The sequence below is a fragment of the Gracilinanus agilis genome, chromosome 3 (genome assembly GCF_016433145.1).
Source record: "Gracilinanus agilis isolate LMUSP501 chromosome 3, AgileGrace, whole genome shotgun sequence".
Taxonomy (NCBI): Eukaryota; Metazoa; Chordata; class Mammalia; order Didelphimorphia; family Didelphidae; genus Gracilinanus; species Gracilinanus agilis.
In genome coordinates, this window is record NC_058132.1 from 298,807,405 (window position 1) to 298,833,454 (window position 26,050).

Genomic DNA, 26,050 nt, shown 5'->3' on the forward strand with positions numbered 1-26,050 from the left:
TAATCTGCTATGCACAGGATCTCAAAAATGAACACTCTATAACTATCTATATATAAGAGATAGATACTGTTTTAATACAAAGGGAAGGTCTTGCTTTTTTCCATCTCATCAAAAAGAAAAAATAAGAAGTAGCTTTTTTAAATGGAAGCAGGGCATACATGAATAAAGGAAGAACTTCTGATCAGAAGGATTCCTGTATGGTCAGATCTCATTTTCTTGGTGTTCTTCAAAAATATGATAACCCTTAAAAACTTTTCAAATATAAAAATAATAGCCCAGAGTCCAGGCACAGCCCCTTCTAGATCTAGTTTTTGAAGGTAATCTATGGCCCTATGAAGGTAAATGAAACAGCAGGTATTTCCATCACCAAGATCTCTTTTCCCCAGTTTCACTTCTCCTTTCTAGTCTGCATGCTGTCAATAATTGAGACCCTCTATAATCTGCATTCCATTTCTATTTCCAACCACCCTTTCCTCATACTATCTAATCTTCTGCTCCTACCAGACTGTCTTAAAAACTGATGTTGGTGAACACATCACATGTATTTCAACCTACAACACAGACCTAAAATGCTGTCTCCTTATCCCTTTTTCTCTTTACTTACCTATATCCTGTCTGTCCAACCCAAGTCTCACCTTCTTTATGAAGTCTTCCTATATTGCTCTATTGCAAAATTATCTCATTCTCCTTACTTCATTATATTCTTATACTCACTTAGAGCTTACCGTGTACTATGAACTGCTTCACATCAATTATCTTTTAATACGATTATGTTTTCTCTAAATAAATCATAAGCCTTTTGAGATAAAGAAGCATATTATATGCTTCTTTTTATCTCTCTCCATTCACATTTACCCAGAGAGTACTCAAGAAATATTTGCTAATGAATTATGTCATTGGGATGGGATCATGCAAAAATGGGACTCCTTCCCATTCAAATCTCAGAGTTCTCTGTTCTACTACTTTTGTCCAATGACTCCAGGAATCCATTCTTTGGAAATCATCGCTGTGAAAGAAAGTAACCATGAATCCATGTCAGAAAGTTATAATTGAAGCACTGATCCAGGGAACCACAGGAAGGCAAACAGCAATGGTTCTCAAAGAAGAGAACTTTGGTGAATCCAAGGGCCTTCCAGACATATTTTCCATTGCAGGGGGAGGGGCAGATGAGGGAGTGTTACATATTTTAATAAGTCGCTCAACACAGTGGGAGGTTTCCTTGTCTAATTACAGAAGCTGTTAGAAACTGCAGGGAAGAAAGGATTTATGTCCTAGATGACATTGTCTCTGTGTTGTAATTAAAAGTTATTTTTAATACCTTTGTTTAGTTAGATACTTGGCTTATTAGAAATATATGTTGAAATTTGCAATTTGCCAAAAGGCAAAGAATATTATAAGAAGGCCACAAAACAGGGCTGTATCAAGTAAAAGATAAATGTTTTGACATTTGAGAGAAGGGAAGTGAAATATGAGAGGGAAGGAAAATTGCTTTACCAAAATCCATGCAAAATTCATGATATTTTTAAAAACTGGCAACAAATAACAAATTCTTTTGAAATAGCAACAACAATATGTAAATAAATCTTCATTTAGGGCTTAGTCATCAAATACTAGAGTTATATGCATATTACTTGTCTGACTGAACTCTTAAGGTTTGGATCTGACTCTTGTTTCCTCCCATACATTCTGAGCCTACTTCAATGGCCACAAAGTTAATGTGAGCCATAGAGCATCACTATGAAATGGAAGAAACAATTCCAACATAGAAATTACAATTCCCATTGCCTAGCTCTTACCTCTCATGTGCCTTGGAAACAATATACAATATTGATCCTTAGAAGGAAGGTAAGGCATCAGCCATGGGTAGGGGGACCATGGGTAGGTGAAGGGAAAAGTAAGGGCATGAATTATGTAACCATGTTAACTTTTCTAAAAAATAAATATTAATAAATGTTTGAAAAAAAAGAAGGAAGGTAAGGGTTTAAAAAAATATGTGTAAGGTTTTTGCTCTTAAAACAACAACAAAATCTCTCATTGTCTTTTTGCCTAAATTAATTTCTCTGATTGCCCCTAAATCTTGCAATTCAAGAAAGAACAAAAAATATATATTTAGTTGATTATTTGTGGTGCTGGTAGTAGGGAGGAGGCTATGACATTCTGGAAGGTCTCTCATATAGTATTACCCAAGCTTCTGTCCTTAGCCTTTTCCTGTTCAACATTTTTATGAGTGACTTGAATTTAGACATAGATGGTATGAATATCCAATTTAGAGCTGGCATAGAATGTGAGTTGGCATGTCACAGTCAGGACTCAAAAAGAATTTGGAAGTCTAGAACAATTGGGTCATGTCTAGCAAGACGAAATTTAATCAAGGTAAATGTAGTGTCCTCTATTTGAGATTTTTAAAAATATCATCTGCTGAAATATGGGATAGAAACTTACTTAGAGAACAATTCACATTTAAAAAAAAAACACTGAGAGGATTGAAATGGAGTCATAATCTCATTGAATCAGAAGCACACTATGACTTTCCAAAAATGCTTATTGGATTTCAGGGCATATTAATAGAGGTTCATTCAATTTTAGGCTGTTAATAGACACATATTTCCATAACAAAGGGAAGTGACATCTCACTCTATTCTATAATGGCCAGACTGTATCTAGAATATTAAGCTCAGTTGTAGACAACACTTTAAAAAAAGAACATGGAAAACTGGAGTAAATCCAGAAGACAATAATCAGGAAGGCAGGTCATATGGTCAGAAAAGATGGGGATTTTTAACCTAAAGAGAAGGCTTATGACAGGTCATTATCAGCTGTCTTTAAATTAATGAAGGGTCATTAAGTAGAAGAAAAATTACATTTATTTTGTGTTTCTAGAGGAGGTAGGCCTAGAATTGATTGATAGAATTACAGACATTTTCATTTAATATAAAGGAAGACTTTTCAAATGGTAAAAGGTATCTAAAATGGAACAGGCTACACTTCTCTGGAAATATTTAAGTCTAGGTTGATCAACTACAATTCTGATTTTACAATTCTCTATGATCAGGTCTGGATGAATTAAAGGTTGATAATCTACTTAGTGTGATTCAGAAATCTTCCTCTTTGATTTTATCTCTTGCTGACTATCATGTATTTTGGTTACCTAAAAGCACTTTGGGCCAGCTAGGTGACCCAATGGATAAAACATGTTTGGAATCAAGAAGATTCATCTTCATGAGTTCAAATCCAGCTTCAGATACTTATTAGCTGTGTGAACTTGGGCATGCCACTTAACCATGACTATTCTCAGTTTCCTCATCTCTAAAATGAGTTGGAGAAGGAAATGACAAATTATTTCAGTATCTTTGCGAAGAAAATCCCAAATGGGATCAGAAAGAGTTGAACTTGCCTGAAAAACCGAACACAGGGACAGCTGGGTAGCTCAGTGGATTGAGAGCCAGGCCTACAGACAAGGAGGTCCTAGGTTCAAATCTGGCCTCTGACACTTCCCAGATGTGTGACCCTGGGCAAGTCACTTGACCCCCATTGCCTACCCTTACCACTCTTTTGCCTGGGAGTCAATACACAGTATTGACTCCAAGAAGGAAGTTAAGGGTTTAAAAAAAGAATAAAAAACAAACAAAAAAAAAAAAAACACAACAATGGCACTTTAATCTAGCATTCAAAGAGTCAGGCAAATAGAATTCGAAGTTAGTTTCTGTATGTCAGGAACCTTTTTTTTAAACTCCTACCTCCTGTCTTAGAATCAATTCTACGTATTGGCTCCAAAGCAGAAGAGTGGTAAGGGCTAGACAATGATGGTTAAGTGATTTGCCCAGGATCATACAGCTAGGAAGTATCTGAGGCCATATCTGAACCTAGGATCTTCTGTTTCTAGGCCTGACTCTCAATCTACTGAGCCAACCAGGTACCTTCATGCTAGGAACTTTTAAAAGATATCTAATGGGCATAAAACAAGAGGGAGAAAATCTAGTTAATATGCCATTTTTAGGACAACTTGTATACTCAGTTTATTTGTGCTATTGCCCTCTTAAATTAAAAATGTCAATTAAGAATTCATTATAGGATAAACATCATAGAATGAGAACATAGACAAGAAGGGACAAAGTATAGGAAGATGAAAACGAAACAAAAAACTTCTGCTATTTGTAACAGCAAAGTAAATCAGAACTTTAGCTTCCCCATCCTTACCTCTTCACACATCCCATTTCCTTCCCACCTCATCCTGTGGAAACATCATTTGGTAACACTTACCTGCTACACTAATTTTCTCAAATGCTGCTATGCCACTAGGAACAGCAGTTGTGGTGGTATTAGTCGAATTTGCTCCAGTGCCATTAATTACAAGATTGTCCACCTTGGATTCCAACTTGCCAATACGTTGCAAAATATTGTCCAATAAAACAGCAAGAGTTTTCTTCAGATCTAAACAGATAAAATAAAATAAGGGCTATTTGAAATTAGATGGCTCTTAATAGAGTTTTCTCTCTCTTTCAAAAGGTGAAGCAGCTTTCAACTCAAATATTTCTGACGTGATCAGAAAATGCTAGCCTGAGATCTTTTCGAAGCTAGCTGAATATTAAGGGCTTATATGATATAAGACTTTGAGCCAAAGCCTACTTGAAAGAATTCATTTCCTGTGGATTATAAAGTAGTTGCTTGTGGAATTCCAAGGTTAATTTCAAGGTACTAGGATGACAACGTAAATTCTCTGTAATATAGTGTTCTACCATTTTGAATGCTATTAGTTCTTAAACATTTACAATACAATGGCAACTCAAGTTCATGACAATGCTAGATAAAAATATGCATTAAGGATTCAAGAAAGATTAAATTTTGCCTATTTAGAAATTTCCCCATTTTCTTAATGGAGTTGATCATATTAAACTGGACATTAACATAAAATGGCAGACTAGGAATACAATAGTTAATTCATTTCCTCAAGAAAATAACTTTAAGTTTAAGTGGCTACATTAGAGATCAAAATGTACTATTTATTTATTTATTTATTTGGTTGGTTGGTTGGTTATTTGCTTGTTTGTTCATTCATTCATTCATTCATTTATTTATTTGTTTGTTTGTTTGTTTATTTTGGGGGCCTTACTTTCTGTCTTGGAGTCAATACTGTGTATTGGCTCCAAGGCAGAAGAGTGGTAAGGGTAGGCAATGGGGGTCAAGTGACTTGCCCAGGGTCACACAGCTGGGAATGTCTCAGGCTAGATTTGAACCTAGGACTTCCTGTCTCTAGGCCTGGCTCTCGATTAACTGAGCTACCCATCTGTACCCAAAATGTACTCTTTTAATCAAATCAAATCACAATCATCATCAAAACAAAAACCCACCTTTATACAGACATATACACAATGTATATAATCACATCCTTTAGGAGCCCACAATCTAAGATATATCTTCAGAGAGATAGAGATCAACAGAAAAGCAAATATGCATAGTTTAATAAGCACTGATTAAACACCTACTATATTCCAGGCGGTAGAGCATTGGGAATATAAAGAAATGTAAACACATGGCTATTTGAATGAAGGCAGATCCAAAGTCATTTCTATCCCTCATAAGATCCTCCTGTCCATGTTCTCCTATAAACCCCCTCTAAGGGGTCTCTTGTTGAGGACTTGATTATTTTTCCCTTGACATCACAAGAAATGTCAAAAGGCAATTTCTTACTCTTCCTGGGTAACCAGACTGCCTTTTAAAAAAATTGTTTCATATTTCTTTAAACATATCCCTTACTCCAGTTCTTCAGTTTCTGATTTGTTATGTGTTACAGCCTGTTCACACCTACCAATTGCCTTTCCAGTGCCCTCTTAGTGACACTCAATTTTAATCCTTTGAAGACTACAGTGTTCCATGACATATAGCCATATGATAACACTGATAGTAAAAAGATTGGTCTTAATTTCAGAGAGAAATAAGGTGTAGAGAATAGATAACCCAGGGTGACTGTAAGAGTTTTACATTTAGATGGATAAAAATTATCATCTTTCATTTCATTCCAAGGGTACAGAAGCCACCTTGCCTATAAACAATTGCTTTCCTGGTCAAGTTAATGTGCACAGGCATGGCTAGGATATACATGCATATATGCATACATACATATATATGAACATATATATTCTGTCTAGTTTGCAATGGGCACAGTAGCAGCTTTTGGAGCTCAAATCAAGGCTTCTATCCCACATGGAGGACTAATCAGAACAAGAAATGTAGAATTGCAATTAGGGTAAAAACTTAAACTATTAATATTTTAGGAATAGCTTTGCTCACACAGTGATAACAAATGGCACTAACCATCAGTACCATGCGCTTTTCAAGGCAGTATTATCAAATTTAATGGTCTACCACTATTTTAAGACAAAATAACATGGGGCTGTGATTATAATCCTATAGGAAATGACATGACCATGTCTAATGCAGACATTACTTTACCATCTGGAATATAGTAGGCATTGTATAAATAGGTATTGACTTGACTTTAACATTTGAACAATAGGAACAATGAGGGTAAAGAATTCTGATGATGATGTCTATGAAAAATGAGGGAAAAGTTCAGAAACTAATGAATTAGAGGGATAAATGACAATGTGTTTCATCCATTCTATAGCCTTTTTGAAGAGGCTCTGGTCCTTAAAATTCTCTCATTTGATAAACAAGCTTAGCCTGAGGTCTTAAACCAAGAGCTTTTGAATAAAGTAACTTCTTAGAGATGGTAAAATTAAATGATTCTTATCATTTGTGGTCTAAAAATCTATTGGTCTTTATGACTCAGTTATTCACTATCGTGGTATGAACTACTAGTAGGAGGAAGACAACTGTCTTCCTGCTTTCACATGGTCTGAGACAGCATTTACATTTCTGGGGTAGACAGCCAAACACTTTGCATATCTGGGAAAATGTGTAAGACAGTGCCAGTAGTATGGCATAAACACTAACTGCCTCAGGATGCTGAACTACTCAGTTTTAAGCTTCTTGTCAGCAAGGACTTTTACAGCTCCATTTATGTCTAACATGGCACCCTAATCATGGGGGAAAGGAGAACAGGACCCCAAAAATTTGTTTTTTGCTATTTTTTTGTTGAATGCTTGTGGTGCTTTCCTTTTGATGTTTCAGAGGTTTGAGCCCTAATAATCATCCTTATTTCTAGTTGCTGGTTAATTGAGGCAGCTGGAGGATACAATGAACATAGTGTTGGGAGTTGGGACTTAAAGGCAGGAAGACTTTAAGTTAGAAAATTGCCTCAGACATTTATTAGCTGTGTGAGCCTAGTCAAGTAATTTAACTTCTATCAGTCTCGGTTTTCCCATCCATAAAATGAGGATAATAACAGCATTTACCCTTTCAGGGTTGATGTGAGGACCAAATATACATAAAATAACCTGCAAACTTTAAAAGAATTATGTAAATGCTAGCTATGATGATGATGATGATAATGATGAACTTGACAGTATTTTCTAAACACATGAAGTCTCCTATGACACCAAGAGAGAATATTTTGGTGAGTTAAAGTTATAAAAGTATTATCTTAACTTGGTTTGTGCTATGCTCAGTAGAGTATATTTAATAAGTATATTCATGTTAATAATGGAAGTCCATCCTATATTCTATAGGAGCCATTAGTGAGATGTTAGTTAGGCACATAGGGTTTTGCATAAGAGCTGAATCTCTGGGCATTAAAGGTTTCCCTATCTGTAACCACAGTCTTCCCACTTTCTAAAGCAGGAGTCTCTAGCTATTTTGTGATTTCTACAGAGCATGTCTAAAACAGGGCTGAGGAGGTCAAGAAGAGAGAGAAAATTATGTGCTAACAGCAAAGTTTTCGAATAGGCATGGGGTGTTGTTGGCTATACTCTCCTCCCCACTGGGAGTGCTAGAAAACCACAGAAATAAGGGTATGGCAATGAGGGGAAAAGGGCAGTTCCAACCAGTTTGGAGGAGATTCATTAGTAAGTCCTACGTTACTGATTTAGTCATTCAACAAACATTTATTAAATGCCTATGTGGGAGTCTTTCACTGCTGCCCTTCTCTCTGTCAGCATTTAATCATGAGATAGGCTTGGCTATTCTGGAAAGCCCAGCCCTTGATGGCAAAGAACTACATATGTCCTATGTCTGGACTATAAAGGTAGTTTGCTTCCATGGTGATTCAGCAGGAAAATTAGTCTTTGAGAAGGCTGGCCAAGAAGGCATTATAGCTGCCTCAGAGAAGAATATTTCTTGACTTTACATTCATGAACTTCACTGCTTGTTGTCTTGGAGAATCCCAACAAAAAAAGTGTAGCAGTAAGAGAAGGCAAGGCTAAAAACCTTAACTTTGTCTGCCTACACTCTTACACTGACTACAGGAAATGTTAAATTGTATCAAAAATCTTTTTGAAACACTTTTCTCTAGCTATGCTAGAATGATAAAATGCAGTTAATAACAATTGTAAAAAAACAGCATATTCTATTCAAAGTACCGAGAGATAACTTGCTAATAACCTGAATGACAGTACAAAATGAAGTTGAAGATGCTGTCCTAAAACTTTTGTCCATATTCCTCATTTTAGCTTTTATTAGTTGCCCCAATTTTCTCATCTTGGTATATATTCTTTTTTAAAAAATTTAATTAATTTAGAATTTTTTCCCATGGTTACATGATTTGTGTTCTTTCCCTCTCCTCTTCCCTTTCCCCTCCCAGAGCTGACAAGCATGTATTATTGCTCAAAGGCTATTTCCATATTATTCATATTTGTAATAGTGATCTTTTAAAACCAAAACTTCCAATCATATATCCAAAGAACTTAGTATATATTCCTAAAAGTACATATTACATATAATTTCTATACTATACTACAATGTATAGCTGAGTTTCCAAAAGAAAGATATTGACAGAACAGGAGTTAAACAATATCTGTATTAAGGATCTTGTGCAGTGGCTAAAGTACTGGGCATGGAGTCAGGAAGATTCATCTTTCTGTGTTCAAATCTGGTCTCAGATACTTATTAGCTATGTGACTCTGAGCAAGTCATTTAACTGTTTGCCTTTGCTTCCTCATCTGTAAAATGAGCTAGAGAAGGAAATGGCAAACCACTCCAGTGTTTTTGCCAAGATAACCTCAAATGGGGTGTTGAATTGGGTCAGATTTGAAATGGTTGGTAATGGAGTCAGAGCAAGGAAGATGCTGCTATCCTAGCAAGGGGGAAGGATAGGAGTGATTAGAATTCTTCCCCTTCCCCCTCTTGAAACAGTTAGAGCAGAAGGAAATAACAATTAACTGAATCCCTTTTAGGTCAAGTAATGGAAGCTGCACAAGCTTGACTGATCCATGGCTAAATTGATAGATAGATAGGAAATAATCCCACTGAAATTAGCCACTCCCACTGATCAAGAATATTCCCTAAACCCTAGGATAGTGAAGGATCAAGTTGTCTTCAATACAGCAAACTTGCTCACAGGATAAAAGTTACACCAGTGCTTGCTTAGATGAAGATTTTGCTCTAGGTAATGTATACTGATGGTAAGTATAGCCTAGTATAATTTCACACAGGCTCTCAAATTTAACTAGGAAAGGGATTTATTAACTTCAGGAAAACAGGGAGAGGGGAGGTGGATTTTAGGAATGAGGAGGAGGAGGAGGTAAGCTATCTAAAATCTCCAATAAACTTCTTGGCTTCATTTTCCCCAAAGGGGAAAGTGCTTTGAATAACTTAACTTTTATCTCACTCACTAATTAACATTTCTCCTAATCTGACTTTACTAAGTTTATGATGGTGAAGGTAAATTTGATTGAAGATCTGTTTGAAATAGAGATTAATTGAGGTTCTGTAAGTGAGGTAATTTTCCAATGCTCACAGCCTGGTATAGTCTCTATGGAGTAAACCAGCAAAGTAACACTCTATTCCCTGAGGTCAGAGATGAGCTAACAAAAGAGCAACCTAACTCTATTTCCCAGTCCCTTGAACCCCAAAAAGCAGTGTCCAAAGTGTCCTTGCAAGTTGGGTGTCTTGGCTTTTTATACCCAGGTTCTTAACTGCCCCAACTGCCCCCTCTCCTGGAGTTTTGGGGAGTACTGTGGAATTATATGAGGCAGCTTTAACCCCACTTAAGATCATTGGTGTTACAGGGATTATGAAGAATCAGACATGACTAAAAATGACTAAACAACAACTACCACACATCCATCAAAGTGACAAAGCTACCAAACAGGAAAATAAGCACAATGTACTACCATGGAGCTATGGATTGGTCTGGTCATTTTAGAAAGCAATTTGGAAGTGGGCCCAATATTCACTAAATTGTAAATACCTTTTGGCCCAGAAAAAACACTAGTAAGCTTATATCTACAAAGTGATCAAAGAATGAAGGATCCATATGTACAAAAATGTTTAGAGGAGCTCTTTTTGGAATACAAAGAATTGGAAACTAAGAGGGTATTCATTCGATGAACAATAACTTAAAACAAATTATAGTATGGGAATGTATTATTGTACTATAAGAACTATTGAAAGGGATGGTTCCAGAGAAACCTAAGAAGCTTTATATGAACTGATACGTGGGTGAAGTGAACATAATCAGGATAATAATTTATGTTTTATATATATAATAGATACACAACTATGAAAGACTTAAGAACTCTGATGGATACAATGACCAACCACTATCCCAGAGGAGATGGAGCATCCTATTCAAATTGAAAGAGAGAGAGGAAGTGATCTCAAGATATGGAATGATACACAGATTTTGAGATATGACTAATGTAGAAATCTATATTACTCTATTATGCATATTTGTTATGAATTTTTCTTTGTGTTTTCTTTTTAGAAGGGACAGGAGGTGGGAAGGATAGAAAAAAATAATGATTGTTATTTTTTAAAAAGTAAAATAAAATACTAAATGAAAGAGAAGTCCTCAAAAATGACCACCAAGGTTAAAGAATATCTCAGTACCCTTCATTTATTAAAAAACCATTTATCACGTTATTTATTGTGTGCAAAGCACAATGTAAGCTACAAAAATCATTCAGGTATGGTCCTGATCCTCATGGAATTTACAACCTACTGGGAAAATGAGGCATATACACGAAGAAAGAGGGCAATAAATTTACAGTAATGATGGGCGGAGTGAAATAAAATAAGAAGCAAAGAAAGTTTTAGTCAAGTGATGTAACTACTAGCATCACACAATCAGCAGCCAAGATCTAATAAAAACCAAACACTTTTGATTCATAGTCTGGTCCTCTGTCTCACTATCAAATGAAAATAACCAAGAATTCTCAAAGATTCTGCCAAAAGAGTAAAAACTCTAGCAAAGCTGGTAAGGCTTCGAATATGGCCCCAAATATAGAAAGTATATACACTGTTCTAGGACCAGTCAAAGTTCAAAGGGCCTGACGTTAAAAAAGATTATCAAATGATGTTATCACATAATGAGTAATTTTAGGGATTATTTTTTTGTCACAACAATAAAAATATAATGAATTATTTTATGGATTTTTTGTCACAACAATAAAAACTATCAATTATAGGTAGGATGGATAATAATAAATGGAGTATCTCTTTGATAAATATAAACAAGTATTAAATGGGTGTTTACTACATTCCAGGCAACACAATAAACACAGTGAAGACCAAGTAAAAAATTATTTCTTGTCCTCAAGAAACTTATATTCCAACTGGGGAGAAAACACCACATAGACTCCATTCAAGAAACACATTAAAGAGATGTAAATTAACCTTAGAAGGGAAGTCATTAGAAACTAGAGGCAAGAGGAGAGACAAGGAAGTAAAGGTCTCCTGAAGAAAATGGTGCTTGAGATAATACTTGAAGGAAGCAAAGCAAGAATTCCAAAAGATTGAAGTGAAACAAAAGCATTTTAGGTGCAACCATTGCAAAGGTCCAGAGATGGGAGATAAGTCAGATGGTAGGGCTGGACCATTGAAGCATGATTCAACAATGCCAAATGCTTCCATTCCAAGAACTTTGACCAGGTCATTCAAAGTTCTTGTGTTCAATTAGGAGAAGTTCAATATTTGTGATATTCCTTAATGATGAAAACATGGATCCTTTGAAGGAATATAGATTTGCAAGAGTACAAAGGACTTTTTGGGTGGAAGAAAGAAAGATCATTTCCAAATGGAAGACTGGAGTGGAAATCAGTAAAATCTTCAAAGAGAATGTTGCATTTGATTTGGACCTTTGAAGAGGGATGGTAATTCAAAATGCAAAAAAGGAATAAAGAAAAGCTGACCTTCCATAGATAGGAAAGCATGTGAACAAAACACAAAGATGGGAAAGTGCTGGAAAAGTAAAAAGGATAATGCATAGTGTAGTTTGGCTGGATCATCACACCCATAAAGAGGAATAATAAGGATGTTAAGTCCCAACTCATGAGTTCCCAATTAATACTTTAAGCATTTACAAGAAACAGATCTATGTTTCATATTAAATTGCATTTCCAAAGTACTGAGGGGGCACCATAAATGCTTATATAAATTCTGCTTGGCCTACTGATTATATTAAATATTTTAATGACTTTGATTAGTTTATAGTGTAGAGATTTTGGAGGCATTCTCTGTACTTTTATCTGGTGAGCTGAATAGAATAGGCCCACTATTATCTCTCTGCAGGCTGTCAAAGGTCAGAGATGTGGATTTGAGAAAGATGAAGTACCTTATTTCTAGCTAGAATCCTGGCATTTATAGGGAATGTGCCACAGACGCCACCACAATCAAGAAAAGAAAAACTCCTTTTGAGAAAAAAAAAAAAAGTCTAAGAATCAAGGATGTAAAAAAACAAACCATGGGGGCAATTACAACAACAACAAAAAAAACACTGCTATGCCCAGCTCTGCCACTTATCATTGCCAATATGACTTTCAGCAAATTTCCTTATCTGTAAAATAAGGGGATTAGACTAGACTATAGCTAAAGTGTCTTTTAACTTTAAGTATAAAATCTTTAATGTGTAGAGTTTAGAAAGGTTTTCATCATTTATTAATATTTTTGTTTTTTGTCACTCGCTGCTTTATTGAGGTTTTTATTTCATATTACATATATTAACATATTTCTCCAATTACAGAGGTCTCTTGTAACAAGGTAAAATAGCTCAGTAAAACTAATAATATAATAATCCTATCTGAAAGTACATGCAATATCTCACATCTATAGTACCCTCCAATCTCTATTTCTTAAACCCTAACCTTTCATCTTAGAATCAATATTTTATATATTGGTTCTACAGCAGAAGAGGAATAAGGGGCTAGGCAATGGGGGTTCATGTCCAAGCTTACATAGCTAGGAAGTGTCTGAGGCCAGATTTGAACCCAGGACCTTGCTTCTCTCAGCCTGGTTCTCAATCCACTGAGTCACCTAGCTGCTCCCATTTTATATTTTTCTAAATGAAAAGAAGCCTATTTTCTCTCCCTCCTACCTCAATCCCTCTTAAATTTCTTGTAACAAATACACATTATCAGGCAAAACAAAATTAGTCTTTCCTGCCTTGGCTGTACCTAGAAATCTCATTATCAATAACATCATTTTCTAACAGGAAAGATAATTCAGCAATACATATCCTGCAACTAAAATGGGGCAACTTGTCTTCTTGAAGATGTTGATGTATTATGTCTTTAAAATATGAAATTATTCTTTGGAACTGTCACACCCACCTTACTTTTTAAGGAAGTTTTCTCGCCCATGATAATTCCTCAGCACTTTTCCTGGCTCCAATTGGAGTGTGCACCTATCTTGGAGTCATATTAACTTTATCGTAACATTGACCAAGTGCAAATACCAATGGCAGAGAAGAAATAGAAGAGCACATAATGCTGCCACCTCTAATGTATTCCCTGGATCCACTGCCTTTCCCCTCCTTCAGGGATGCTGCCTAATCCCATTCTAGAAGGGCAAGCAAAGCCCTGGTATGGTGACTACAGTCCAAGATTAAGGAGCAAAATACATTTTAAAAAATCTTTTAAACCCTTACCTTCTGTATTAGAATCAATAGCAACAATACCAAGGCAGAAGAGGAATAAGGGGCTTAAGCAATGGGAGTTAAGTGATTTTCCCAGGCTCACACAGCTAGGAAATACCTGAGGCCAGATTTGAACCCAGGACCTCCTGTCTCAAGACCTGGCTCTGAATCCACTGAGCAATCTATCCACCCCCTAGAAAACACATTTATTAATTGTCTACTGGGGATGTAAAAATAAAAGAAAAAGGAAATGGCCCCTGCCTCCAAATAACTCATATACTGGTCAAGGATCAAGAGTTAGCAGCAGATGGGCCATCAGGATCAAGCATGCTTCCTTCATATCATCTCTGGCATTTGACCCCTACACACAGAACTACCAACTTCATCCAAGCCCACATTGCCTAGATTAATGCAAGATCTCTCTGCTTCGAGTCTTTCTGCACTCCACTCCAACTTCTTCATTGGGACCACAGTAATTTTTCTCTAGTGCAAACCTGATGATATAGGTGTCTTTTCTACTCGACTCCAGTGGTTCCCTATTGCCTCTAAGATCATATATCAACTCCTCTTTTTAGTGTTTCATATTCTTCATAATCCACCTCCAACATATCTGTCCAGCCTCAATGAATATTACTTCCCTGCTTTACTCTTCAATCTAGCTAAACTGATCTTCTCTTTGTTCTCTACCTAAGATATTCCATCTCTTGTCTCCAAAATTTTGTACAGGTCTTCTTTTTTGCCTAGAATGCAATCTCTCTCTCTCTCTCTCTCTCTCTCTCTCTCTCTCTCTGTATATATACATACATACACATACACACACACTCATAAAGAACTTTTTCTTCCTCTAGAATGCAGTTTAGGCACCATCTTCTGTGTTTCTTTCCTAAACCTCCAGTGAACTAAAATTATATATTTCTATTAAATATATGATAATGCCAAGGTGGCATAGGACCTGGAGTCAGGAAGATGAGATCAAATCTGGCTTCAAATTTTAACTTACTACCTGGGTGACCCTGGGCAAATCACTTAAGTACGGTTTGCCTCACTTTCCTCATCTGTAAAATGAAGATAATAAATGCATCTGCCTACAGGGATGTTTTGGGGATGAAATGAGATATTTGTAAAGTGATTTGCAGATCTTAAAATGCTATATAAATGCTAGCCATCATCATCATCATCATCATCATCATCATCATCATCATCATCATCATCATCATCATCATCATCATGCTGTAAGTTATATAAGCACTCTGTTAGAATGGGACATTGTAAAAAGAAATGGTTTCATTCTTTGCATTTATTCTTCCCACTGGCACATTGTAGGTTCTAAATAAATACTTTTTGATTGATTGGTTAATTCTACCTTTATGCCAAAAGCATCATTCATAAATAATGTGTTATATTCATCTCCTTGGATTTCTTACAATAACAAACTTGGGTCATCATATTGGTCTGGGCAAAGACTGCTTCCATCCATCTGGTGCTGATTAAAACCCTAAACATGATGATATCTATCCCCTCACTAGACTTGGGCCATCAGAGTTCATAGCTACTGTGTTAAGATATGTCTACTACCATATTAATAAATATGGACTTTGGGTAATTTATTCTACAAGACATTCCCATCATGATGGACTTGATGTGGGATGAGTGATTTTTCATAATGAAAGTATTGCACAAATTCTACCTATGCATTCCTTATAATGTGAGCTGGCCTATAAGATAAAGGGGAAGGGGGACAACACAGTCTGCCCACATAATGACAACCGGAAGATGACATGTGAAATTAGCTTTTGGCTGCTGCGGTACTACTGACACTGATACACAAACATTTCATCCATTTTTCATGTATTTGATTCCCAAATTGCTTGCCCCAAATTGACTCAAGTCATGGTTTAAATGAGTTGTGACAAGTGATATTAAAAGAGGGACTATGGTGTGATTAGGGGAAGGAGGAAATCCCAAACTTTTCAACATAAACACACTACTAACTAAAGGTTATTCTGAGGGCAAAGTTTATGAGAGAACCAAAACATTTTCCCTCCTCCTCAGCCTTTTTTCCCCTTCCTCAGTCTCAGTTCTTTCTTCAAGTTTCTGGGCAAGATGTATGTAAAATTTTATGAACTTCATGTTTGGCCATGGTTCAGGCAGTGGGGGAGTTATGCCTCCAAGTCTGTAGCTCTGAGGGGAAAAAATTTACCTACAAGGTAACTTTCCTTATGAGTTGATGATTTTCAGTAAACCACATCATCATCTTAAAATGACAGAGGTCTCTCTGAGGCACGATATGGCCACATCAAACAGCCCTGAATCTTTACTTCAGTCAATTTTACACTCAACCCAAGAATGGAGTGCTTCCTTCCCTTACAGAGTAGGGAGGGAGTTTCTGCTATTTCACTGGTGGTATTTTTAATGTTACCCTCAGAGAAGTACTAACATCCTAGTTCCTCCAAAAAAAAAAAAAATAAAGTCCTTCAAGATGTCTGTAGGAGTAGGGGCTGGAAAATATACTAGACAATTTTATTATACTAATTAAAAATTAAAAAAACTAATTTTAAAAGTTAAACAGGAAGCTATCTAAAATGCCTGTATGAATTCCAAATATGTTGACAGAAACATAGTAGAAAAGAGCCATCAGCTACTCTTCATAGGAAATTTTTCTAAAAACTGTTTGGATTCTCTCTAGAAGAAACTCTCACTGATAGGTCAATAAAAGCAAACTCTCTTGAAAAAATGCTATATTCAAATGCATCTGTGATTCTGCTAATACTGTCCACCTCATTCTCCTTCCAGTTCCTTTTTCTTCATTTGAATGTATACTCTTTGAGGACAGGGCCTTGAGTGCTCCCTGATGCTTGCATTCCCAGACATTGTCATGATGCTGGACCCATAGCAATTACTTAGTAAATGCTCTGTCTCTATCTTTCTATCATCTACTTACTGTGGGTGGTGGTGAGGGGGAGACAGAACCAGAAATAGGGCCCAGAGACCAAAGTAGGCCTGGTAGATAGGGAAGGACTTTCTGGTTTCAAGAAGTGCATAGCTAATTAGGCAATTGAGAAGTATTTAGGTATCTTTTACTGCAAGGCACTGGGAATAGAAAATTACTCCAAAAATGACAGTCTCTGCTTTCAAGGGGCTGATATTTTAACAGAAGAGATGGTAAATACACATGCAAGTTTATGCAAAATAAATACAAGATAAATCCAATGCAGTTTTACTTAAAAGAAAGAGGCCAGTAGAAGTTTAGGTAGAGAAGAGATCTGGAAGGGAGGGAAGGAGGGAGGGAGAGAAGGAGACAGAGAGACACAGACAGACAGACAGATAGAGAGATACAGTGAGGGAGAGGGAGGAGATGGGAAGGAAGAGGAGAGGAGGAGAGGGAAAGGGAGAGAAGAAGAAGAGAGAGAACATGTGTGTCTAAGAAAGAGCATTGAGGAATACCTACAGCTGGTGGAAATGAAATGGATGATAGGCCAGCAAATGAGGCTGAAAAGAAGCAATCAATTAGGTAGGAAGAGAACCAGAAAAGAGTAATATCATGAAAAACTAGGGAGGAAAAAGTATCCAACAGATGATGGTCAACAGTGTTACCTGCTAACTAGAGGTCAAGAAGAATGATGACTAAAAAGAGGAACAGTACAATTTAGAAATTTTCACTAACTTTGAAGAGAGCTGTTTCAGTCAAGTGATAAAGTCAGAAGCCATACTTCAAAGTGAAAGGAGAGGAAGTAAAAGCAAAGAGTAATCAGTGTGCCCCCCCCCGCCCCGCCCAAACTCCCCAAGGATTTGCCTGAGAAAAAGGAGAGAAGAGATGATAAGTTTGACAGGATGGAAGGATCCAGTGAAGGGTGTTTTGTTGTTGTTGTTTTTTAATAAATGGGGATATTTTTGTAGGCAATAAAGAAGAGACTAGTAGGTAAGGAAACACTCAAGATTTGAGAGAGGGGGAATGATTGTGGGAGCAATTTGTTGGAGGGGATCAGATAAAGTGCCTAAATTGAAGTGTTGCTCTTGGCTAGAAGGATGTCATTATCAGAGACTGGAGAAAAGAAAGAGAGTATGGGAGATGAAGTCAAGGAGTTTTGAAATGTAGAGAATGGGAGAAGAGAGAGCTTCTGTCATAGCTCAACTGGCCTCAATTTCCTCAAGTGAAGTAAGAGAAGAGGCACTCAGCTGAAGAACTGAGAAAGGGAAAAGTGGTAGGGAGTTAGAGGTGGAAGGCTTTATAGGCAAGAAAAGGTTTAGAAAAAAACTCTCAAGGAGAGTTGGAATAAAAAATCAGCTAAGGAAGAGAAGGGGATTGCTTTTCTTTAGAATGAAGGCTCAATCACATAATTTAATGATGTTCTCAATCAATTCAGTTTTCATGGCTTCTTCTAGCTCTGAAGAGAAGCACATTAGTATAAGCAGAGGAGGCAAATGGTAGGAGCAAATAGGATTGTGGTTTGGCAAGGGATGAACAGCAAGAAGAAGCCAAGGTTTAAGACAGAATAGTAGGTGAAACTAGAAACCTAGAGACTAGGAGCAAGAAATATGCAGAAGTATAAAAGTGGAGGCAGAAGAATGAGCCAAATCTAGGCAAACAGTTGAATCCAAGCACACATAGAAGATAAAGTTTGAGCTCCCCAGGTGTGACTAGTCACCAGAGATATATAAATTCATCATCATTGCCCCAAACCCTTTCCTCTTAGGTACATGAATACTTATATATTTAGTTTAAAGGATACCATGATCCTCCCATTCACTCAAATTAGAAACCCAGGGAGGGGTGCATAATTCTACATACTTCCCTCTCCATTATGCCCCCAAACTGTTCTATTGTTAAGTTCTGTTGATTCTAACACTTCATCTCTCATGTTCATCTCCCCTCATCTCTGTCCTAAACAATTATAACAATCTCCTTGAATCCACTCTTTCCTCTTTCTAATGCATCTTCCACATTTCTGCTAAGATAATCTTCCTAAATTATTACAAGTTCAACTGTTTTACTACTCTACTTGTAGTGATGATGATTCCTTACTGTACTAGGAAGAAATACAAACTACCTCATATTTAAGGCCCTATCATTCCATGTGGATAAAAGTTCTTAGATTATGTTGGTTTTCAGGAAAGCCTGAATGATTCACTTTTTAAAATGTTACTTACTACCATAATGTGGCCTTGAGCAAGCCACTTAACTTTTGTTTCTTCTCTAATAAAATGAGCAAAATAAGACTAAGTTATCTCCAACTTTGATTCTAGGTCTAAACAAACAATAAGCATCCATTTACACTGCAGTTTATTCAGTCACTCATCAATTGAGAGACATTCCTCTTGTTTCCAGTTTTTTTGCCACCACAAAAAGAGCTGTCATAAATATTTTTGTAGGTGAGGGATTTTTTTCCTCTTTCTTTAATTTTTTTCTTTGGCATGAGTCTAGTAGTATAGCTAGGTCAAAGGGCAAAATTCCTGATTGCTTTCCAGAATGATTAGATGTGAGGGAGTACAACTATTGTGTTTTTAAGACCTGAGAAAATAATGTTTTCAGAGGGATATGGAAAGACTTATACAAAAACATAAATATCATAAAAATGAACCACTGAGGACTCAAAAACTAATGGAATTAAATGAGCAGAATCAGCAGGACAACATATGTAAAAATAGCAGCACTAAACGAACAGTTGGGAACTCTGGTCAATACAATGGCCCGTTCATGATTCTGGAAGAGAGATGGTGAAACATTAGGCAGAGGTGATGGATTTATAATACAGAATGAGACAGATAACTAGCTAGCTAGATCTAGGTGGTATGGAAATAGATATAGATTCATTGAGGTAAATTGCTTTGCTTGACTGAATATTTGTTACAAGACATTCCTTTTTCTTTTATTTAATGGACATGGTTGGGGAGGAAATAGATTTCTTGCTGATTAAAAAATAGAGGTTGAGGGTTGCTACAGATACAAAATGTTGTATGTATATTCAGATATTGTAACTATATAATTAGTTACTTATTGGGGGTAACCTATAAATGTAACATAAAATCAAGGTATATTAATATATCTTTAAAAAATCCTATAAGCTTTCTTCAAGGCTCAGACTCTGGTTCCACCTCTTCTGTGAAGTTTTCCTTGGATACCTCTACCCACCCACTCCCCAAGTTGTTTATGTTTTCTCCCACTTTGAATTATCTTGTATTTACTTATTTTTTATATATGGATGTATTTACCCCTTCACCATAGAAAGGAAACAGCAACTTGGATACACAGTAATTATTTTGTTTTCATCTCCAGTGACTAACAAAGTATCAACATAATGCCTAACAGAGTAGGTACATAATAAATACTAAATAACCTCAGGTAGGAGTAGGTGAGACATGTTAGGAAGAAGGCAAAAAACAGGCTAGAATAAATCATAGGATAATAGCTCTGGAACTAAAAAGAAGAGCTTTACATTACAGAATAAGACAGATATAAGTGGTATAGAAATAGTTTCAGTGAGGAAATTTGTTTTGCTTGACATTGTTAAAAGAAATGCTTTAAATTTTTTCCATTTTCATTTAATTTTGTTTTTAAAAGAACTTTTAGTCCAAATCCTTCATTGTACAGATAAGGAAACTAAGGCCCAGAGCTGGTTTAGTGACATGACCAAGGTAGCAAAGTGGGAGAGCCAAAATTAGAATTCAGTTTATAAAATTCAAAATTTCTCGACCTTTCCACTCTACTGCGCAGCCTCCCTAGACAGTATGGGGTTAAGAATAAGGTTAGCTCTTAGAAGAGGGATCTTTATCTCTTTCTGTCTTTCTGTCTCTCATTTTCATTACTGATCATTAGAGTAAAATAGAACTCCTCTGGTAAATAGAAAAGTGAGAGATGACTATGATTTTCTGCTTAAGAATATTTCAAACAGTAGGAATTTTTCACATCAGAAAGGAGAAGACTAGCATTCACAGGCTGGAGTGAACAACATATTTAAGCTACAATGTCATTAGGAACATTGGGCCTTCTCCCACTTATAAAGATAATGTATGAAGCAAAGTCTCAGCAATTTCTCCATGTAGGTCAAATAGCAGAGACCTCAAACCATGAAATCTCTTTCCCAATTCTCCTCAGTGAATGGGATTTCTCCTTTCCTGAATCTCATGGACCTCTTCTCTGATATGGCTATTTTCTAATTATGGTATATTTATTTATATAAATGCTTCCCTAATTAGGTGATGAATCTCTTTGAGAAGCAAAAGCTGGTTATAGTGGCAAGCATGCTAGATTTAGGGTGAAAGGCTCTGAGCTCAAATTCTAACTCTCCAACTGTTAAGTTTTTTTTTAAGCCAGTCACTTATCTTCTTTGACTCTCAGTTTGCTCACCTGCAAAATGAAAATGTTTGCCTGGAGTATCTCCCAAGCCTTTCTAGCTAAAAGTATTTCACTTTTGTGTACCTTGTACCTATCTTAGAACTTAGTACATATTAGGCATTTATTAAATGTCTAGAACATCGAACTGAAACAAATATGCTCCTGCTTCTACGTATGCTAGTGAAAACAGATGGAAAACACTACTATCTTTCCACTTCCCATTTAGATAGAGAAGGCACACCCAAGAAAAACATAAGAGAGATGTCACAGAGACCAGTTTTCCTTTTAAAATCCTACAAAATGGGGTCAAAAGTTTCTTTTCCAATTCCTAAAGACAAAAGTTGGGGGGGGGGGGGCAGATATTGCTTGAGCTCAGGGTCTTTCACACCAAATCATTAATTTCTATTTGTTTCATGATTTTGAGAGACCTCAAGAGCCCAAGACAGGATGTGCTCCTCAAGGATACTGCCTTATATAACCTCTGACACCAGGAATGAAGCTGTGTTGAACAAGATCAGCATTGCTCTCCCTGGGCCTAGATAACAGGAAACTACCCCCAAGTTATTGGAATTGATTAACTGACTTCTCTATAGTACTTTCAGATTCAGAATGTTACAACTCAGTGTTGAACTATTGAATCAGCCTACCATGACTCTTTCAAGGACTTGGCATAGCCACCAAATGTTTTCTTAATGAATACCTATGAGACCTTTAATTAAACCAATACGAGAAAAGATAAGAAGATTTCTGTGGTCTTTTATCTGACTTCTTTCCAACTATAAGCAAGGACATTAGCTGGGTAGCACTTCTTCCAGACTAGATACTTAAAACGGTTTACTGCATACGTGGTAGGGCAGTAGGCTAGACATTGAAAGGCATTAAATTTTAATCCTAGTTCTCTACCTTTGTAGCTAAACCTTTCAACCCATTGTTTCTTCATCTCCATGATGTCCTATAAAGGACTAGATAGCCAATGCTTCTGCATCTGACAGTAATGGATTTTTAATGGAAATGCAGGTCATCAGGATAGCAAACAGGTTCTAAGTACCATATCTCTCAAACCCCCTTCATGAAGAGTACTACCATGGATCTACTTAGCTTGCAACTAAGAAAGACCACCACTTGCACCAAAAAAAAAAAAAAAAAAAAAAAAAAAAAAACTAGGTTAGAAAATTTTAAATAATTAAAATGTTACTGACTGGAAGAATAATATAAGATTGTGGTGCCTGATTCTCTTTTTTGCCAGTGATATTCACAATATGATCCCAAACACTTCAGCCCAGTTGAACTATCTCATCTCTAGATATTCAGCTACAAAACTGAACTTGGACAGACATGACGAATAGCTGTAAGGAAAAGAATCACTGCAGGGAATTCAAGAATTTCCAATGAATTTTTTTAAAAGAAGAGGAAAAAGAAGAACAACCCTAAGTCAGAAACAAAAATTGTTCTTTAGCATTATCCCCATGAAGCTTTAAATCTGAGGCATAATTGTTTATTCCTTTTACTGTCAGAGAACATTGTATTTTATGAATTCATGAAAAGCAACAAAAAAAAGAAATGAACTAATTGGAGTAAGTAGAATTTTGCCATTTAATATTCAAATGACTTAAAGGAGGACCCTTCTCACAGAGTTTTCCAGTAATAGGAATAAGAACTTGACCTATAATTTAATTGACTTAGGAACTCCTATATGAAGAAACACATCTGCTAATGCAGGTTGGCACTTCTGAAATTAATAGGTTCTGAAAATTGCCTAGGACACTGAGAAGTTAAATTATTTTTCAAGTGTCACACAGCCAGTATGGGTCAGAAGTAGGACTTGAAACTAGATCTTAAAGCTTTGAGGCCAGCATCTCAATCCACCATATCTCACTGCCTCTATCTTTCTCAGCAAAAGAAAAGAAAAATTTCTCTCTTCTTCCTCTCTGCTCTATACAAGGGGAAAATGCACATAAAATGAGTAGAATAAAGTACTGAAAGTAGAATGTAATCCCAAAGTGTTTATTGAATGATTGGATCATTATTTTAGCTGCACATGGTTTATTTTATTCTAAAAATGTTCTTGAAGCTCTTAGTTAACTTAAAACCAGAAAGTAAATTCTTAATTTCCAAGCTATTTTCTGCAAATGGCCCAGTGAGATTTCAGAAAATTCCTTCAAACTGGTACCTCATGCCTATATTGAACAGGATGACAGACTAAAGAGCTACAAGGGAAGTTAGAGTAAGATGAAACTTTATTTAAGACATATAAATAACAAATATCTTCCTGACCAGCCATGGTCTGAAGGGAGAGATCAAAAGCAGGATGAGGGGTTAGATGGTATTCAAGAAATATTTTGACCCACTCTATTAAAAAATAGTTTCTCTTAATGGAAAATGCATGAAATATGGAAGTAAATGTCATGTTAAATTACATTGTAAGTAATCCTTAAATAAGAAACAATAAAGAATGATCATTTTCTTCCTTATCATCCCTACCAATTCCTACCATTAGTTCACACATGACACATCATTTATGCCACAAACTGTAAGCTTATAGACCACATATACCTGAGCATGCCTTTGCCACAGCACTGTCATTCTACATATAAATAGCTTTAGACCATCAACATTCAGAAAAACAAGGGTGTACAGATAATCCAACTCAGAAGGTTTCTGATAGTCCCTTAAAATTTCTGGTGAAATAGACATATGTAACAGGGAAGAATCTTTTATCCAAAGAATTCAAAATATTCTTTAGTCTATATTAAGTCCCCATAATTGTTAAATATGAAAAATACAAAATGCCATTGTCTTATTATTTGATTTAGCCTAGAACCTCAGTATATCATTTATATTTCATATCAGAATGGTTGGAGAAGTAAGGAAGAAAGTGGTCCAGAAATGTATAAAAAAAGGGAAAAAAACTAGGCTTAAAAATTTGCCAAGCAACTTCTATGCAGAAGAGTTGTCTGCAAATGTTTCCACTGAATCAATGAATGAATCTTCAAAAATATGTTGGTGGCTGGTACCTTATTTGAGAAGGGGTCAGCTCTAAAGATGCAAGGAGTGTCTGTTTACATCATCATTACCAAGTAGCTAATTTAGTGAATGTTCCTAAAGATAGAGATGACAGGGCATACATTCAGTTAATAAACAAAATACTGCGGATTTCTGACTAAATTTTAAAAGACACCATCAGTACTTATTTTGATAGAGAAATATCATATTTAAGACTTACCATAGGCTGTCATCACACCAACATAGGGGCCATCCACCACGTTCCTATTTTCTTCTGCAAGAGCTTTGATATACCTTTTGCTTAGGTCCAATATTTGTTCTCGAAGCATTGAGCTGCTTTCATGTTGAGTTCGTTGCTGGATGGTAAAATGCAAAAGCATCATACCCCAAATGAAGCCAAAAGTCACCAGGAAAAACCCTAGTTTCTGAGAGGATAATTTCCATGGAGCAAAGAAAGCCATGGCTCCCCAGGAGCTGCTTCTTCCCTTGAGTAGGGTCTTAAAGCACTGAAGGGAGATGCAAATCCATGGTGTTGGCCTCACAAAGGACAGTCAGTCTCACTCGGGCTCCTGTGTCAGCCAGTTTCCTTCTTTCATTTCCATCCTGCTATAAGAAAAGGAAAAAAAAAAGTCTATATAACACAGTTAACCACAAAGAACAGACAACTCTCCTGAAATGGTACCAGGTTTCCACAGTGATGGCTACAGAATGTGAACTCGGAAAAAAAATGCTTACTTCAATATTTTGCAACATAGTTGAGTATCTGACTAAGCTGTGAGGGAATATTTGACAAGGTGATAAGCTATGTGGATATAAAAGGGGAAAGATGTGCCTGCATATTTGAGTATGTGTGTTAGCTTGTGTAAGAGAACATTACAAGTCCAGACCAAGTTCAGAACAGAAAGGTCATTTTACAATAAGTGAAGTGGCAAGGGGAAAAGAGATCACTAGAGGACAGCAAACCCCTGGACAGGAGGGAGTCTCCTCAGCCTAGAATACCACATGCCCCCCCCTTTTCAGTATTTTCTGTAGCTATTGCTTGAATTTCCAGAAAAACAGAGCAGAGGCTTATTTATACAGGTGATAATGAAACGGGGGTTTCTTTCATGTGGCAATCTAAGCAAATGAAGACTTTTCACAGGAATAATCAGAAGACAAGATGATTCCTGGATGGCCTATTCCCAAAGCATAATTATCAGATAGTAATATCCAGGGACAAAAGTTATTTTTAATTTTCTACTCGTAAATTGAAAAATGTCAAAATGGTACCTCACTCATCACATCTACATTTCAACACATTTTCAAATGAAACCACATTCTTTCCTCTTTGTCTTTCCCTGCCCTGAAATGATGCAAATTATGAGGTCCTAAAATAGGACTTCTATCTGGCCTTAAAATGAAATTGAATCTTTGCATTTTTATTTTTGTCTTTGAATTCCCACTACCTAACAACATGTCAGGTACACAGTAGGTACTTAATAAATGCTTGTGGATTTATTCTATATAGTAACAGCAAACTTCAACACAAATTAACTAATGTCAAATTTAACAACCAAGAAGATCTTTTCTAAAAGGACAAAATTGGATCCCTCAGAATTTGTAGATCAAGCATGAATAGTTACCACAATATATAACTTTCTATCATAACTTAAGAGGTGATTAAAATCTCCAAAGATAAAGTAGAAGCAGTGTGTCTTACCTGATAGAGGATTAGCCATGCACATTAGTAAAGATCTGGGTTTAAA

General features: G+C 36.2%; 1 protein-coding gene across 1 annotated transcript in view; it reads right to left on the bottom strand.

Annotated features, from left to right (window-relative positions):
• Positions 1-24,766, bottom strand: part of MGAT5 (alpha-1,6-mannosylglycoprotein 6-beta-N-acetylglucosaminyltransferase) — a 242,317-nt gene extending 217,551 nt beyond the window's left edge. The window contains exons 1-2 of the mRNA XM_044669910.1: positions 24,526-24,766; positions 4,261-4,431 (exon numbers count right to left, since the gene is read on the bottom strand). Of these exons, the coding sequence (XP_044525845.1) occupies positions 4,261-4,431; positions 24,526-24,766 (412 nt within the window). The remainder of the gene's footprint in view (positions 1-4,260; positions 4,432-24,525) is intronic.
• Positions 24,767-26,050: the final 1,284 nt, after the last annotated feature.